Source organism: Sphaeramia orbicularis, chromosome 16, assembly GCF_902148855.1.
Source record: "Sphaeramia orbicularis chromosome 16, fSphaOr1.1, whole genome shotgun sequence".
Taxonomy (NCBI): domain Eukaryota; kingdom Metazoa; phylum Chordata; class Actinopteri; order Kurtiformes; family Apogonidae; genus Sphaeramia; species Sphaeramia orbicularis.
This window is the reverse complement of record NC_043972.1, coordinates 19,907,891-19,921,408: the sequence shown is the minus strand read 5'-3', so window position 1 is coordinate 19,921,408 and position 13,518 is coordinate 19,907,891. Positions and strand designations below refer to the sequence as shown.

General features: G+C 36.4%; 2 protein-coding genes across 2 annotated transcripts in view; one reads left to right on the top strand and one right to left on the bottom strand.

Moving 5' to 3' along the window:
• atg5 (ATG5 autophagy related 5 homolog (S. cerevisiae)) overlaps positions 1-7,800 on the bottom strand; it is a 56,742-nt gene extending 48,942 nt beyond the window's left edge. The window contains exons 1-6 of the mRNA XM_030157477.1: positions 7,553-7,800; positions 6,356-6,532; positions 5,463-5,590; positions 4,346-4,424; positions 3,807-3,969; positions 861-955 (exon numbers count right to left, since the gene is read on the bottom strand). Of these exons, the coding sequence (XP_030013337.1) occupies positions 861-955; positions 3,807-3,969; positions 4,346-4,424; positions 5,463-5,590; positions 6,356-6,463 (573 nt within the window). The 5' untranslated portion in view covers positions 6,464-6,532; positions 7,553-7,800. The remainder of the gene's footprint in view (positions 1-860; positions 956-3,806; positions 3,970-4,345; positions 4,425-5,462; positions 5,591-6,355; positions 6,533-7,552) is intronic.
• Positions 7,801-7,821: 21 nt separating this feature from the next.
• dctn3 (dynactin 3 (p22)) lies at positions 7,822-12,804 on the top strand. The gene is made up of 7 exons (XM_030157481.1): positions 7,822-7,997; positions 9,561-9,645; positions 9,793-9,879; positions 10,455-10,538; positions 10,845-10,903; positions 11,679-11,738; positions 11,937-12,804. Exons 1-7 carry the CDS (start codon positions 7,896-7,898, stop codon positions 12,021-12,023), a joined length of 564 nt encoding a protein of 187 aa, XP_030013341.1. The 5' UTR covers positions 7,822-7,895; the 3' UTR covers positions 12,024-12,804.
• Positions 12,805-13,518: the final 714 nt, after the last annotated feature.

Sequence of the window (13,518 nt, the reverse complement as noted above, 5' to 3'; positions counted from 1 at the left end):
GTGCATGGTCATAATAAACAAATAAAATAAAGAAATCAGTCAGTTAAAATTGTGAATTATCCATGATACTAAAAACATAAGACAATGATTTAATTTTACCCTTAAAACAACAGCTTGTTGGAAAACACTTTTGAGACAAACAGAGGAAATATGTAATAAAACACCACATCTCCATATTAACAACCCTTAACAGCCCAGCAGCTCATGGTTGTCATGTGAATGCATCACACTTTGCACTTTGTGAGCTTTCATCACATGCACAATTTAAAATTAGGAACTATATTAAAAATAAAAAGGTTTTTCACAGTGAAAAACATTTAAAGTAAAAAACAACAGGTGGTGAAAAATGACCATAACCATATATCAGTACAAGAAAGTAAAATATGAAGCAAGTAAAAGTTTAGGAAAAAATTTGTAAATTTTGTTCATTCATGAACAGTTCCCCTTCATACCTTCTTCTCAGATGTGTAATCTCATGGACTTGAATATTTATTAATGTACTTAATTATGTATTGATGATTTGCTTAATATGCATCATATATCTATATTTTGTTTTGCTGCTTATTTGTTACATGTTTGAAATAAATCTATTGTGAATTTAACTATGAACCTAAGACCAAGTATTGATAAAATACCGCTACACCAAATGCAGAGCTGGGGATCTGGTTGGAATTTCAGCGAGTGAGTAGTGACTTAGACACAGATGTTTGGCTCCATCTGCTGGGTGCTCAGGTAAACTGCAGCAAATTAAAACTGCAAACCAAATGCTTCTGCTAAATGTTAAGACACGTAAGACCAGAAAAAGGTTGGTTTGTTGTTTTGTGTGTGTGTGTGTGTGTGTGTGTGTCTGTGTGTATGACCTGGTATATCCTGAATGGGATGTATCTGAAGCCCCCCTCCTCAGTGGGATACTCCATCAGCTTCCTGTTCATGGCCCAGAACTGGTCAAACTTATCTGGAGCAAAACAAAAAACACACACAATAGCACACAAAGGTCAGCACAACAAAGCAGCACAAATCTCCTCTCACCATTTATGAAGCAAAGATATAAATACAGCATTTGAAGAAATTTGGTCTGACTGAAATCTGGGTGCATTTTCACACCAGATTCAGGTCAGTTCTTACAGAAACCTGAAGTGAGAAGTGATACTCAGTTTATCTTTTATGCAAACAGTCAGGCCTTTGAATCACTTTATTACACTTTCTTTATATTTTAGCTTCTCCTGATTAACCATCTGAACACAGAGACTTGTGAGCATGAAAGCAGCGAGGAAAACATGTAGAAAAGTCTTACTCAAGCTGGTTTGTGTCTCTTAATGAGCAGTAATTAGGATTTTCATATCCAACAACCATGTCAGAAAATATTTTAATAACATTTTCATAGTACTGTGGTATATGGTATTATACAGTTGTTATAATCAGCAGCACACAGGTGAAATTCTCCATACACTTAAATTTTCTTTCACTATCTGGTATTAAACAAACTTACAGGGTTTTTTGTGACATTTAAAGGCTTAAGTGCAGCATGTGAGCTACTCTGGGAAACTTCTGCACCACATTACAGTAAAGTCAATGAGAAAAGCAGCAACTAACACAATTAATTTCCCAGATTTACTTGTTGGGGGTTCCAAGTTGACTTTTTTTCAACCTTTTTGTTGATTTTACACACAGATGTGGAAGTTATGATACTAATAATTGTCTTCAATGTCAAATTACAAACCATCCAGTTGTGTGCCTAAGTCTTCCACAAACTTCGGTAGCAATAGTTTGAAAATATATGGAAAAGAACAAAGTTTTTAGTCAAAAAAACATACAAATTTTCTTTGGGATAAACCCAAAAATCCATGATTCACCCGCATCCACAGCACTTAAGTCCTCCAGACACTGAGGGAAAACCCAAATGTAGACAGCAGATTTATTCATGTTTCCGATAGGACGTTTTACAGTAATAGTAGTGGCAACCGATTAATGTTAAGCTTCTTAACTGGAAATACTGACTCTGTGGGAAAATAAGCTCAGAAAATGAAGTTCACACCTCAAATCACTACTTATATGTTGCCATCTACTCAGCTTCTATTAAAAGCAGAATTTTTTATATTTTCATATCACTTAAGTTTACACATAAATGAAGCATGGCATCACACGTGTTTGAGCGACCGCTTTTTTTGATTATTTTAATTAAAGAAAAGACCAAGTTAGCTGCAGATTTCGATGATTCAGAAGCGGATACCAGCCACGGTCACTGATTTTTTTATTTATCTACTACTCATTGATGAACCCGTTATCCATTAATCACTTGAGCTTTTCACAGGGTTGTCGTGTGATATGCTCCAGAGGATTCTCAGGCCCACTTGACTGTTTGTTCATTACACTTTGAAAATTCAAAACTAATTCCTCTACTGGTTTCTAAACTCCCCCCGTCTGTGACTTTCACATGAAATGAAAAATGTTTGTTTAGTTTGAGTTGTCTCTGTTTCTCTCTCTGTTTCTGATCTGTTTTGGATGTGAAAGTTCTGGTTTAGACAAAGTTTCATCTCTCGCTTTCAGATGATCAGATCAGGCAGGGAAAACTGAACCAATCGGTTTGATTTGTTGATATGTCTTGTTTATCGCATTTACTTCAAACACAGGAAGGAAGCATCATGAAGTACATCCTGAACTTACAGAACATCTCTCTGCTTTTATAAAAGTGTCTTCTAAATCAAAGTTTGCTTCATGTTTCCTTAATACAGGTCAGAAATTTCTCTTTCTCCCTCTGATTCCACTCCTGATTTAGTTTCAGGGCTCATAACCTGCCTGAACCAAAATCTGTCATACGTTTATCATTAAATCACCAAATTCTGGTTACATGTATTCTAGACAGTATTATTTTTAAGGCTTAATTATTTTTTATCAACAACAAATCTTAATTCTATTGCTTATTGGACAGGAAAAAACACAACATATTTATAGTACCTGATGCTTTTAACCACCATAAAGGAAGCACAAAGACTTTTATTTAACCATTGAATCTGTTGTTTGTTTCTGGTTTCTTAAAAAAAAAAGCTGCTTTTCTTCACTATGGGTCAACCCAAATACATACAGACTCATATATGCAAATTATTTGCTGATTAATAGGTGAATATATGTAGTTCATCAATAAATGGGACATGTACAAGAATTAATATAAGCAAGTTTTTCACAAGGAGCACTATAAATATAGAGCAGCTACATTTTTTTGACTTTGTGGGTCAAAGTGTTTATTGTTGCCATGTTTCATCATCGCTCCCTGCACTAAGTCCAGGAATCTCACACCACCACACAAGTTCACACAAACTCCAAACGCCCCACAAAGTTCTCCTGCTTCGAATCACACAGCAAACCACCCCACTGAAAAAACTCTAGAGTCAACAGGAAATCAACCTGTCTGGGAAAACTGTCTAAAAACGGAAAAGAGGAGCTGGTGGGTGTTTGGGTGGAAGTGGAGGCTTCAAAGCCTGTTATCAAACCAGCAGAGATTTGTGTCTGAATGTGTATGTGTGTGTGTGTGTGTGTGTGTGTGTGTGTGTATTCTGGGAAAAACAAAAAAAACAAAAAGTAATTTAATACACATATTTTAAACATGTAAGTCTGTGAATTAATTTGAGCAAATCACATCAACTTATCAATGTACTGATTTGTGAATGTGTGATTATCTATTTGTGTATCACTTCCACACCAGCTGTTTGTGGTGTTTCTTCTCTGAAATGTGTGTGAGTGCCCTCTTCACCTTTAGGCGAGCTCACTGACAGCTGCTTACAGACTGGGGGTGTGTGTTTGCATTGTACCGTTCTGCAGGCCCATCCACAGCTGCTTGTGGTCTTTCTTCTGCATGTCGTTGACGACCTGACTCTTATGCTTGAGAGCGTCGGCCTCTTTGATGCTCGACATGAAGTGGGCCTCAATCACAGAGTTGGACGGGCAGTGGAGGAGGTCGCGATCTGGGAAATTCTGACAAATGCCACAAACATTTTATTTAAAGCTGCCTGGATTTTTATCTACCTGGGGCAAGAAATAATATCACTACACAAAATTGCAGTTTTCCACAGAATAAAATATACAGATTAGGATGGAAATTATAAGACTTCACAGACACCGATGTAATTATCAGCTCTGTGTTTATCAGTTCTTTTATTGTACTGATCATCAGCTCTTAATGAAATATGGTGCCATTGATAAAAGTCAATAAGCTCAAAGGCATTCAGTCCTGTTGGATCAGACAATCCCATCCCTACTGTACAAGATGAGCTTTGCAGCATTTCATCCTTTTATTTAGAACATGTATCCATGACACAAAGGCACAAAAAAGACGTGGATCTCCAGTTACCTTAAAGTGCACAGTGATGCTCCAGGGCAGGATAGTGTTGGAGGCGTGGAGGTCAAACAGAACTCCAATTGGATAATGCCTGGAGCCAGAAATAAGCACAAAAACACTAATGTTAGAAGTCAGGAATCAGAACCAAAATCAGTCTTATTCAGAAGACTTCTCAAAAACAGAAACATTTAAGAGATTGCCAAATATTCACTAAATATAAAAAATGTAAAAATCAAAACAAGAAATGTATATTTGGATAAAATCTGCAATCAACTATTTTACTCCCTCTGTTGCTTCTCCTGTGATTTCTTGCAAATATTTTTTTTTTTTGGGGGGGGGGGGGGGGGGGGGGGTGTTCATGATACAAACTAAGGGTCAAAGACAGAAGGAAATGTTTACTGCTGAGACTAAAAAATAAAAAAGGCATATTTGTTCTTCTGGGGTAAATACATAAAAACTGACTTTGAGACTGATTATTACTACAACTTTATTATTTATATCCTGAGTACGAGGAAGAGTACACTGTAATTTTTAAAATCCAAGTGAACTTGATACACTCTTTTGTAAAGGTGTAGATGTAGCCACTGCAGCATTTTTAGATGAATAAGTGATTTGTTTAGTATACAAAAAGCCTGAAGTAATAACAAAAGATACAAAAGTCATACTGTTGCACACATTACACTCAACCATCCTTGTTTTCAAAGGGAGACTGTTGTGTTGAGTGCAACACTGACACCTTGTGGCTGAACTCTGTCACTGTCACTGAAACTATGTGTTAGAGCATGTTTGCCCACACTTCAAAACCCTTGGCCTTCAGTCCACGCCAAAGTTTTTACACATACGGACGGACAGACAGATGACGAACTGATGACAATACCATGCGGCAAGGGCCGAGGATAAAAATGAAAAAAATGTGTACGTTTTAAAGTTGGAGTAGAAAAACTTCTTTTAATTTTTGAATCAAAAAAATAAATTACATCAATATAAATAGATTATTCTGGCAGAAAATCATTATGACCAATGCAGACTTAAAAATGGTCCATGAGAATAAAACCCTAGCAGAAAACGCTTTCCTTTGTTTTTCTTCGTCAAAACAAGTAGTTTCTTGATACAAAAATCCTTTTCTCACCATTTGAGTGGCGTGCCCTCATATTCGAACCACATCTCCTCCACATCCTCAGCCTTCATCACTTTGAGGAAGTGTTTCTTCACCTTGTCTGTGACCAGAGTCAGGTAGCTCACCCTGGGTAACAGCAGCTGCACAAGACACCACAATCAGGAGAGGAATACAACTAATCATTATTTGCAGATTATATTCTAAATAAAGGAAAGCATTGGTTTAGAAATTAATCTACAAATTAATAGATAATGAAAATAAGGATAACTTGGGCTCTCCATAACTCTCTCTGCTCTGTCAGCACAGTTGAGTTTGCATTTTGCATGACAACATTCACCAAAATATACTTTTAACATAAATGTTTCTGCACATTTCAGTAAGTTAAATGTCCTACTTTCTAAAACTATAATGAATGTAACTTTATACCAACTGTATTTCACACCATCTCATACTGGGACTGGAGTGATGCACCTTTTGCGAATTTAAATATTGTGTGATGGCATCCATTTGGTGGTGGCTTTTCACAGCAGCTTTGTGTTATTTAATGTTTCAATGTAAATCTGAATTACTAACAGTTTTAACAGGTGCAAAATCTGGTGGAAACCCTTCAAGTACACTACACAAATTTACTGAAAAAAGCAAAGGTTAAAATTTGGACTTTTGTGTGCTGGAGACTAATGTTCCCTTATGCTTCCTATAGAAATAAATCAGGTTAGTGATATACAGTACTATTTGGAGTATGAATTCATTGCTGTCACTATTCTGTATGAAGGTTTTGTTGTTAGTAAGTAGAAAATCAGGTTCTTTTAGGGCACAGTTGTTTCTAATGTCTGGCGGATTCAGCCAGAAGTAGGGTTATGTCTCTAAGGCAAGGATCAGGTGAAACTGGATGTAACTGCACTTACATAATAGGGCTCGGCCTCTCTCTCAGTGACCTCATCCTGGTTCAGGGTGAAGCAGGTGGGGATCCGGCCATACCAAACATCTCTCAACACATCCTTGTCATCTGCCATATTGCTGCTGCTCCCAGTGGCACATAAAGAGTGAATTCTAGAGATGCAGATCTGAAGGCAGGTTGTTTCCTAATCAGCAGAGTAGATTAGCAAGTTAGTAATGGTGCAAGTTACATTTACTCAGCTACTAAGGTATACAGTAATTTATTTCATGCTACTCTATGTATCAACTAGATAACATCAAACTGGTCTTTTTTACTTCTCAGTTGTTGATAGCTGTAGTTGAAATAACATTCATGATTTATTAATTCATAATAAATTAAACAAAACCTAGTAAATCAAACATAATATGGATTGTTTGATCTATTCTTCCATGTGCTGTGAGGTTAATTGTGGCATAATTAACCACACATCAGGGTCACAAAAAGTAAATAATAATAATAATAATAATGATGATGATGATGATGATGATGACGATGATGATGATGATAATAATAATAATAATAATAATAATAATAATAATAATAATAATAATAATAATAATACAGAGATTTGCATACACATCCATTCATCCAAACATAAAAAAACAGTATCGTCTTTAAACAAACATGTTACTATCATTATTTGTTGCACGGTACTCCGTGTACATCCCGACAAAAGCAAAAAAAATAAAATTCACTTTACTTTTTGCCAGTACGTTTGCTTTGAAGAACAGTTTTGGAAGCCAGAGCTGACTTTAGTTAGAGAACAGAGTAAGTACTGCCTGAATATTTCCTCCAAAACAGCGAGTTGTGCAGGTATGTTAGCACCGAAACAACCCCTAAACTTAAGTGAAGCAGCAAAGCTACATGCTGATTATTTGGCTAGCAGTAAGTTAAATATGTTCAAATCACAGTGCGTATTTATGGGTTATTGTTAAATAAATGTCGAAGAGTTAGAGGCGACAGCTAATACTGTCTCCAGACCTGTCAAACTGCGCAGCTGTAATGCAGAACTGACATTAGCTCAAAAGCTAAGTAAGCTAACTTAGCCAGTGGAACAAACCACAGAATGACCAAGAATCGATAAATAAGCTTGTCTACAGGGAGATTTTGTGAACTGCTACAAGTCTGATGAGTGTAACTGAGGAAGACGACAGGGAAACCTTACTTTTGTCGATCTTTTTCAGTTAGCTTGTATGGAAGGAGGGCCAATCCGTGTTTCCTTGCTGTCACCGGAAAAACAGATACAAACCTAAACAGAGCCAAAACAGCGCCGCCTATCGCTCACTCAAAACACTTTGAAATTAAATGCATTTTAATTCAAACACTGCCCTAAATATTGGTGTTAAAGTAGATAGTTCAAACAGCATCTAAATGTCTTTACGGCCATTGAATATTGGTTTCGTTGAAAACGTATGACGCTGTCGTCATCGGTGTGCGACGTCACTTTGTGAGTTGTCTTGTATCACTACTGTTTTGGTTGTGTCAGGATCACCGGTAGCCTCGATAAAATGGAGAAAACTGCAGAAATGGATAACTTAGAAATGCGTCTCCATGCGCTAGAGGGTCGTATATACGGCGAGAGAAGAAATAAGAGTGGAAAAAATGTCAAGGTTCGTAAATAATCGTGTCTACTCTCGTATGAAGAGGCTAACAGGGAGCTAGCAAAGTAGCCTCCTGAAGCTAACATTGTAGCTGTCACTGTTTGGGAGTCAACGCCCTTATTGACATTAACATGAGGCATACATTTATTTTTAGTAATCAGTTATTCCAAATTCTGACAGGTGTAAGTCAATCATAATTACAGTTTATATACTTACAATTTGAACCACCTTGAGGTTCTCACTTTAGCTGTTTAGTTAGCTGTTTAGCTGTTATTGCTAAGTTTAGCTGTTATTGCTAAGTTTAGCTGTTATTGCTAAGCTAACTTGAACTCTTATTTTTTCATGTGTTTTTTAGGTTGAATGAATGAAATATCAGGTCATAACAGTGCAACAATGTTGTATTTTTGGAAAATAAGTAATTAAGACCTAAAGAATATAATGTAAAGATAGTTTTACAATTAGCAATGTCCGTGACACTTCTTTGTCAAAAGTGTGTTCTTTAATTAATTTAAGATATAAGCGGTCGTGTAAAAGTGACTTAGATACATTGGTGGATACCTGCATTTGAATTGTTTTTAGTCTTAATTTTATTTGTAGTTACCCGAAATTGCTTTTTTACTTATTACTGCTGCAAGACACTTGTATTAGTGTTTATGTTGTGCGTTCTAAGAGGTTGTTCGTTTTAGTCGTCAAATATTGCATATATCCACAGTATACATTGTGGGTATCCCGAGTACAGCTGTGGATATGCAGATTTGAAAGACGGATTGAGTTGAATGGTAAAAGTGACGTTATTTGTCCTATAAGAGTAATGTCACTGAATTCTGAACTGTTCATTTGGAATTGTCAGAAATAAGTTATGTTTATCTGGAATATATTCAGTCTAGCAACTCATCATTACAACAGCTTTCCATAAATAATATCTGGTAGCACAGTGAATTTCACATCTTTAAAAAAAATTCCCCCTGTGTTTTGAGAAGATATTGTATATTGTATATATTTATGAGACATTTTAGAAACGTGTAATTCACCAATTCTTTTTTGTAGAATGCTATGAAGTGTGTATGGTGGGCCTATTTCATAGCGCTTAATGCTTTGATTGTCCTTTAAAGTAACTGACTACTGTGTTTCATCCAAGCATCATATGACAGTTTTAACCAACAAAGGCACATTTGTTTCCTGGTAAACAGAGTATTTTCTCAGGCTTAATAAAAATGGCAGAAGAAACAAAAATGCCTTTGGGATGCTGATACCAGACTATAGAAACTAATTAGCCTAATCACACAGCAAAAGAAGATCATCAAATGTGTCTTGCTGATGCTTCTATAACTTAGATTTTCTTTTTTTTTTTTAGAAATGGCACAAACATTCTTCTCTTTACACCATTTTTTTTTCTTCACACCATTTTTTTAATTGACATGATACTGAAAAATAAAATTAAAAATACAGACTTTGAGCAGAATTTTGCGCAAATCCTGCTCAGTTAGGTACCATAATGAAGGCTATTTTTCTGCTTTTTCCATGGTTATTCATCACTAAAATTGATCTAACTTGGGGTCTTCTGTCCTGCAGTGTGCGGAGTCTCTGGCCAGGATCCAAGCAGCTCTAACAAACACAGCCAACAAGAGAGAACGAGTGAAGATCCTGCACAAGAAAAGTGAGTATTTGCATCAGAACTGTATCTCTGGTACAAACTACATTCAGGTCAAAAATGTAAAGTCATTGTAGTTCCCACAAGAATTAGACTTTGTAGCTTCTTTGGTGTTTTGTGAGTCTGGTCCTGAGTGTTGGTGCTGTGTTACAGTTGAGGATCTGCTGAAATATCTGGACTCTCAGTTCACCGACCACATCACCGTACCTGATGCCATGAAGCTGGAGTTTATCCTTGCTGGTATGAAAGAATGGAACTCCTTTGTATTCAAAATTAAAATTGTATTAAATAAAATGTTTTGTGTGTTTTATTGTTTCCTTTCCCTGTGTTTAAAGCAGGGTCAGTTTTAGTAAAATAGACCTTAACTAATAACCAGACTTCAGATAGAAGTAGGACTAATATGCTTTTAACTCTGGATAAAATGACTGTTTTTCAGCAAAGATAGCTGATGACTTCAAAATCACTCACCACAGTTCCCCACAGTGGAAAACGTATTTCCAGGAACAATATTAATAGTTACAAGATGTTGTTTTTAGGTGTTAAAAGTGAGATACAAAAAAATAATAATGTGAATGGGCTCTGTACACATCCCCACTACTTCCTGAACATAAGACAGCTCATTTATTTCCTCTCTTTCATTAGTGGACACACTGATTAATTCAGGTGTGCCTGATCACAGTAGTCACCTCAAGAAGTAGCAGACTTAAGAGTCTGGTTTAGACCAGCTCTAAATGTAAAGTGTCATTAGATAACCTTTGTTTTGATGTGGCACTATATAAATAAAATTTGATTGATTGTTGTGTGTTTGTCTCCAGAGGAGGATTTCTTGCTTTCCCAGGCTGCCTTGCTGGAGCAGGTGAGCAGTCTGCAGCCACTGCTAGACAGCAACTACATTAGAGGTGGGTTCACTTTGTTTGCATGTCTGGTGGTTTAATGTTTGAGGAAAAACACACTGAAAATGTGTTTATGTATTAATTTATGTGTTTTTTTTTTTTTTCTAAATTCACTATATTAAAGGGTATGTCCGATGATTCCTACTCTAATCTTTATTTTTGAAATGGATGACATGTTTCTGTATTTTTAACAGAGCTGCTTCAAATTCTAATTGCAACGTTTTACTGGGACTGTTAAAAGTGAGGTTGCAGAACTCACTGTATTTAATTCAGTCACAGATGTTGATCTCATTATGTCTGTGTTGTTCACAGATGTTCCTGAACATGCCACCAAGCTCCAGCGCCTGTCGCAGATTCACATCAAAGAGCAGGTACCCACCTCACCCTAACACTCTCCATCCATCCATCACACATCCTAATGTGTTTACTAGGGCCGGATAATACCCCCCTTTTTCCCCAAGTTGATTCAGCTCCAGTTCACAAGGTCCCAAATCATTTCAATATTTATCAACATTTCGATTACAGTTACTTCATGGTTACTAAATTAATCAGCAACTATTTTGATAGTGGGTTAGAGTTGAAATGTGAATTTTTTTTCTGGTTCTTCTTTTTACTAGGTTGAAAAACATCCACTTAATGCTGATTGATTGGCCAAACCAATTAATCAGTCTACCTCCAGTGCTGGTTTGACTTCATCACTTCATTTGGCCATATTTCTGCTAAAATGTAGTCTTTTTTTCCCCCCTCCCTATCTGTTGCCATAGCTTGTTTTGCACATTACAGTTCAAAAAATGTGTTTTCATTCTGTAAACAAACTGAACCATAGCTGAGTTTGATCCAAACCACAACCGGGCCTCCCTAATCTGAATGACAAATGGCATGGAATAACGAATGACCTAACCCTAACCCTAGTGGTCATTCGTTATTCCATGCCATTTGTCATTCAGATTAGGGAAGCCCACCACAACCACCTCTTTCGATTGGACCATGGTTCAGCTGGTAGGTTTCACACCTCCAGTTTTGGTTTGTCTCAAACAGTAAAGTCCAACATCCAGATCTGTAGTGTTATGTTTGAAAGGAAAACTCTGCCTTTGGTGTCTTCTCTTATTACCTTTTACCTGTTTAACATGTGTCTGTCATTCACAGGACCAAACAGAGGCTCAGTCCCTGGAGGTGAAGAAACTGTTTGAGGAATACAACAAAATGGTACATTCTGTTTTTACAGGAGATTTTGGGGTTTTTTTTTTAGGTTTTGGATAAAATAAACTCTATATATTGTTTATTTACAAAGTTTATTTTGGATTCATCTGCTAATCTGTGAGGTTTCTACTTGGATGCTGCTTTGTTTTATCAACCAGCTCTTTTCAACACCTTTTTGACCTTGACCTCTGATCTGATTGGCAGATGTTCCTGCTGTCCAAGCAGTTCACCCATTGGGATGAGACACTGAGGAAGCTAGAGGAGGCCAAAGGCATCCGGCCGGTGGAGTAACTCCTCTCAGACAGTGGTGATGATGAAGACGGTTCTGCAGCAGGAGCTTTAGACCAGACAGATGTTCACGTGAAGCTTTGTCACCGTGTAAGTCCATTTACGAAACAGGGCATCGACTGACTGCTTAATTTTCCCCAACGGTTTGTGGCTTCAGAACATTTGTTGATGTAATTTCAATTGTAACAGCCAATTTCACCTCGATATCTTAACTGCCATTATTCACTGTTCTTCTTTTAAAACACCAGGAACCCAGATAACAAACACTACAGCACCTGTTTTAAAGGAATGTTTGAAGTTTAAAGTGACTCACATATCCTGTAAAACTGATTTTTTTGCATCATTGAAGGGAAATATCCAACAAGATATTTCTTTATCTAGTTATCTGACCCATTAACATAAGAACTGAGAAAATTGTCTCTTATTTGATGCCGTGTTTGTAGGTATAACTGAGTCTCTTGGCAGTAAAACAGAAAATAAAGAGCAGAGGAGGTGTGAAATGTAAAGGCTCTCCTCTACTGTCTGCAGATTCTCCCATCATGTGACATGTGGTTCAAACATCTGAGAGAAACTACTCTATTTATTTCCAGACAGTGCTTTTTATGTTGCAGATTTACTTGACCATAAACTGGTCTGTTGTCCTGCCCTATCTACACCCAGCTTCAAAACCCTGGCAAGATTAATTTTACAAACATTCTCTTAATATTGTTTTGTAATGTGTTATCACATGTGTTAAAAAGCTTGACTGTTGTTCATGTAATAAATATTATTGCATCTTGGACCATCCAATGTGTGATGACTGTTAATGCATAATGAATGAAATGTTAATGAAATGTTTTAACTGGATGTCTGTGGGTCCCTAAAGTCTTAAATATTCAATAATGTGTTTTTCTATCCTTTAATAAGTACAATTTTGATGGGTCTTAAAAATGGTCAGTATTATAAATTAAACACTACAATTTCGTCTCAGTGTTGAATGTATTTTAGGGAAAAACAAAACTATTTATCAAAGCACATTCAGCTTATATACTATTGATTTGCATATATTGAATTACCTTGCAAAGAAACTGGAGCTCAAATTTTCTTTCCTATTCATTGTATTTATGTCAGGGGGTGAAATACAGTGGTGATGTTTACTCATTAATTTGGGAATATAGTCCTCTGAACTTTTTGTCTTTCAGATGTTAGCTTTGGGTAAGAATGTTTTTATTTAACTTCATTAATCTCTAAAATGACTAATATTTGATGTCTGAGTCACAGTAGTTACTACATACACTGAACAAAATTATAAACAACACTTGCATTTGCTCCCATTTTTCATGAGCTGAACTCAAATATCTAAGACTTTTTCTACGTACAAAAAAGGTCTATTTCTCTCAAATATTGTTCACAGATCTGTCTAAATCTGTGTTAGTGAGCGCTTCTCCTTTGCTGAAATCATCCATCCAGCTCACAGGTGTGGCGTATCAAGATGCTGATTAGACAGAATGATTATTGC

Bases quoted from the DNA above. Each gene is read 5' to 3' on its own strand.
- dctn3 (XM_030157481.1), top strand. From the start codon at position 7,896: ATGGAGAAAACTGCAGAAATGGATAACTTAGAAATGCGTCTCCATGCG. The intron at 7,998-9,560 runs GTTCGTAAATAA...TCTGTCCTGCAG, and splicing joins AGAGTGGAAAAAATGTCAAG to TGTGCGGAGTCTCTGGCCAG. The intron at 11,739-11,936 runs GTACATTCTGTT...TCTGATTGGCAG, and splicing joins TTGAGGAATACAACAAAATG to ATGTTCCTGCTGTCCAAGCA.